This window comes from Anarrhichthys ocellatus, unplaced genomic scaffold (assembly GCF_004355925.1).
Source record: "Anarrhichthys ocellatus isolate YVR2014 unplaced genomic scaffold, GSC_Weel_1.0 scaffold2358, whole genome shotgun sequence".
Classification (NCBI taxonomy): domain Eukaryota; kingdom Metazoa; phylum Chordata; class Actinopteri; order Perciformes; family Anarhichadidae; genus Anarrhichthys; species Anarrhichthys ocellatus.
In genome coordinates, this window is record NW_022282332.1 from 4,571 (window position 1) to 7,683 (window position 3,113).

The 3,113-nt window shown below is 42.6% G+C and overlaps 1 protein-coding gene across 1 annotated transcript; it reads left to right on the plus strand.

Annotated features, from left to right (window-relative positions):
• The first annotated feature begins 213 nt into the window (after positions 1-213).
• nog3 (noggin 3) lies at positions 214-885 on the plus strand. The gene has a single exon (XM_031840142.1). The coding sequence runs from the start codon at positions 214-216 to the stop codon at positions 883-885; it is 672 nt and encodes a 223-aa protein (XP_031696002.1).
• Positions 886-3,113: the final 2,228 nt, after the last annotated feature.

Genomic DNA, 3,113 nt, shown 5'->3' on the forward strand with positions numbered 1-3,113 from the left:
TCTCTCTCTCTCTGTCTGGAAGTTGCTGAGAACTTTTGGAGCGCGTCGCGCGGTTCCTCCCCCGGTCTGCTGCGCGCGCTCAGCTCAGACTTGGATATCTTCCCTCAGACGCTCCGAGGGAAACCCCGGGGCGCATTCGTGTTTCTTCTGGAGGATTAATACCTGAGATTATTATTATTATTATTATTATTAATAGTATTGAGACCCGCACACATGGATAGCTCGTGCTACTTGTGGGCCGTGTTTCTGCTCGTTCTCTCTCTGGGCTTCAGGGTCGAGGAGGGCATGTGCCAACACTACTATCTCCTCCGGCCCATTCCCAGTGACACTATGCCCATAGTGGACCTAAAGGAGGACCCGGATCCGGTGCTGGACCCGAGGGAGAAGGACCTGAACGAGACGGAGCTCAGGAGCACTCTGGGCAGCCACTTCGACCCGCAGTCCATGTCCCTGTCCCCGCGGGAGGACAAGTACGCGGGGAACGAGGACGCGAGCGAGGCGGACCCGCGGCAGAAGCTCTCCGGAGCGATGCCCAAAGACATCCGGGCCATGGAGTTCGAGGTCCAGCACGGCAAGAAGCAGAAGCCGAGTAAAAAACTGCGGAGAAGGCTGCAACTGTGGCTGTGGTCGTACACCGGCTGCCCGGTTGTTTACGCATGGAACGACCTGGGCAGCAGATTCTGGCCGCGCTACCTGAAGGTGGGGAGCTGCTACAATAAGCGGTCTTGTTCGATCCCTGAAGGGATGTTCTGCAAAGCTGCCAAATCCGCGCATTTTACGATCCTGCGATGGCGCTGCCTGCAGAAGAAGGGGGGTCTGAAGTGCGCCTGGATACCTGTTCAGTATCCGGTCATATCCGAGTGCAAATGCTCGTGTCACAACTAAAAGAAAACTTTTATGATTATGTTCATACAGCGACACAAACTGATGTTCACGAGCCTTTAATAAACTCTGATGAGTCATGAGAACTGGTTTCCTGCAGCGAAGTGAGGACATGTCTCTTTCGTTCAGATTGTCTATCAAACTAAAGCTCGTTCAGCTGTTTGTATATGTGATGCACATGTTTCTATTGATGACGTAACTTTATATAAAGAGGAAGGGCAGTATTATTAATATAATCACATCTACTGTATTTGTTCATCGTGATTGAATCTGTTTATATTTATACTGAAGGATGTTTAAATATCATAAGTCATGTTTACTGTTTGAATCAGAACTCTTGAGGAAAACTTCTCATCTTCAGATGTCAAATAAAGAGAGTTCTAAAAACATGTGAGTGAAACTGATTTATTTATGTACTCACATCCTAAAAGTACTAATACCACACAATAAACAACTAACAATATTACTAATACATAAGAGCTATTAACATTATTAGTAAAACATCATTACTAATACATAAACATTAAACATATTAGTAATACATTAACATTATTAACACTAATACTTATACACAGTGCTGTATAAAGTACTCAAAAGCCATACTTGAGTAAAAGTAAAGATGCCTTACTGGAAAACTACTCCAGTAAAAGTCACCTATTAGAATACTACTTGAGTAAAAGTCTTAAAGTATCTGATATTTATTGTACTTAATTATCAAAAGTAATTTTCTGATATTAAATGTACTTAAGTATTGAAAGTAAAAGTACAAGTAAATGCTGTTAATAAAAAAGCAAAGGGTCAGCATTATGAAGTTTATTCTTTTAAGTGCTGTGGCACCATGACCAAGGACATGGAGCTGTGTTGAACATAATTGGGTTGGCTGTGATCCATCCAGGAGCAACAATGTTCAACATAATATATTGTACATAAGTATACTTTTGCATCTACTATGAACTTATCATCAGAATTCTCCGAAAAGCAATATGACACTATGAAGGAGTTGTAACAGTGCGTTTATAAGTATGCTCATTCTGACTAGAGGATGTAGAGGGCAAAGGCATCATATTGTGTTCAGCAACAAATATCCACTTGATGCATCAGGTCAGTGTTGTGAGAAAGGACACCTGCCTTGTAAACTCCTATGGGCCTGATTTGAACACAACAGGCAAAGGTTTTGCTCAAGCTGAATCTGCAATTGGGCGACTGCTACCATCATAACTCCATCTGATCATCCACAAAATGACTCAAATATCAAAACGTGATCAATGCTAAAGCAGAAAAATGTCCTGTTCATCTTCAAAAGAAGTTGGTTTTCAAAATTGCGAGAATTCCGTCTCGCTCTTCTTGGGCTGAAGACTAGTCCTGATGCTAAACAGCCTTTCACAGGCCGCTGAGGCAGGTAGATGTGTGTTCAGCTTCACACACAGCTTGCGCACAGCTGGGAAGGATTTCCCTAATGCTAACACTAATGCTAACACTAATGCTAACACTAATACTAACCCTAATGCTGCGCTCTCGCGGCTCCTGTCAATCCTACGGTGTGGTGGCTAGCTAACGTTAAGTTAGCTAACGTTAGCCAACTAGTGCTGCAATGATTATAGCTAAGATGACTCAAATCAACACAATCTCACAACTGTCAACACTTCCTCAGCTCACTAACTCACTAGCGATCCTCGGGTGTTGGTCTTCGTCACCACCGTAGTTTGTTGAGGGAGCAGCAGGTGCTTCCATTTCTGCTTCCGTCATGAAATCAGTCATCGTAGAGTGGAATTCTGCTCATGTAGTCTCGCTAGCTATAGCATATAGCATCCTGGGCATCACTGGGAATCTAAACACCGCGGCTTTGAGAGCACTTGTTTGCAATTGCGCATTAACGTGATTAACCAATGATTTAACTTGCAAGCTAGGACCACTGATTCACCAAACCTGCTTGTTGCAGTCTCTGTTCCACCACAGTCCCCGACGCTGGTCTCATGATTCATGTTGTTTCTAAAGATAGATTTGATTTTGTAGCGAGTAACGAAGGTTTCAGGGGAAATGTATCAGAGTCAAAGTATCAGTTTTCTTTGCAAAATGTAGTGAAGTAAAAGTCAAAGTCAACAGAAATATAAGTAGTAAAGTCAAGTACAGATATCCAAAAAAACTACTTAAGTACAGTAACGAAGTAGAAATACTTCGTTACTGCTTATACATTAACATTATTAACATTAATACTTATACATTAACATTAT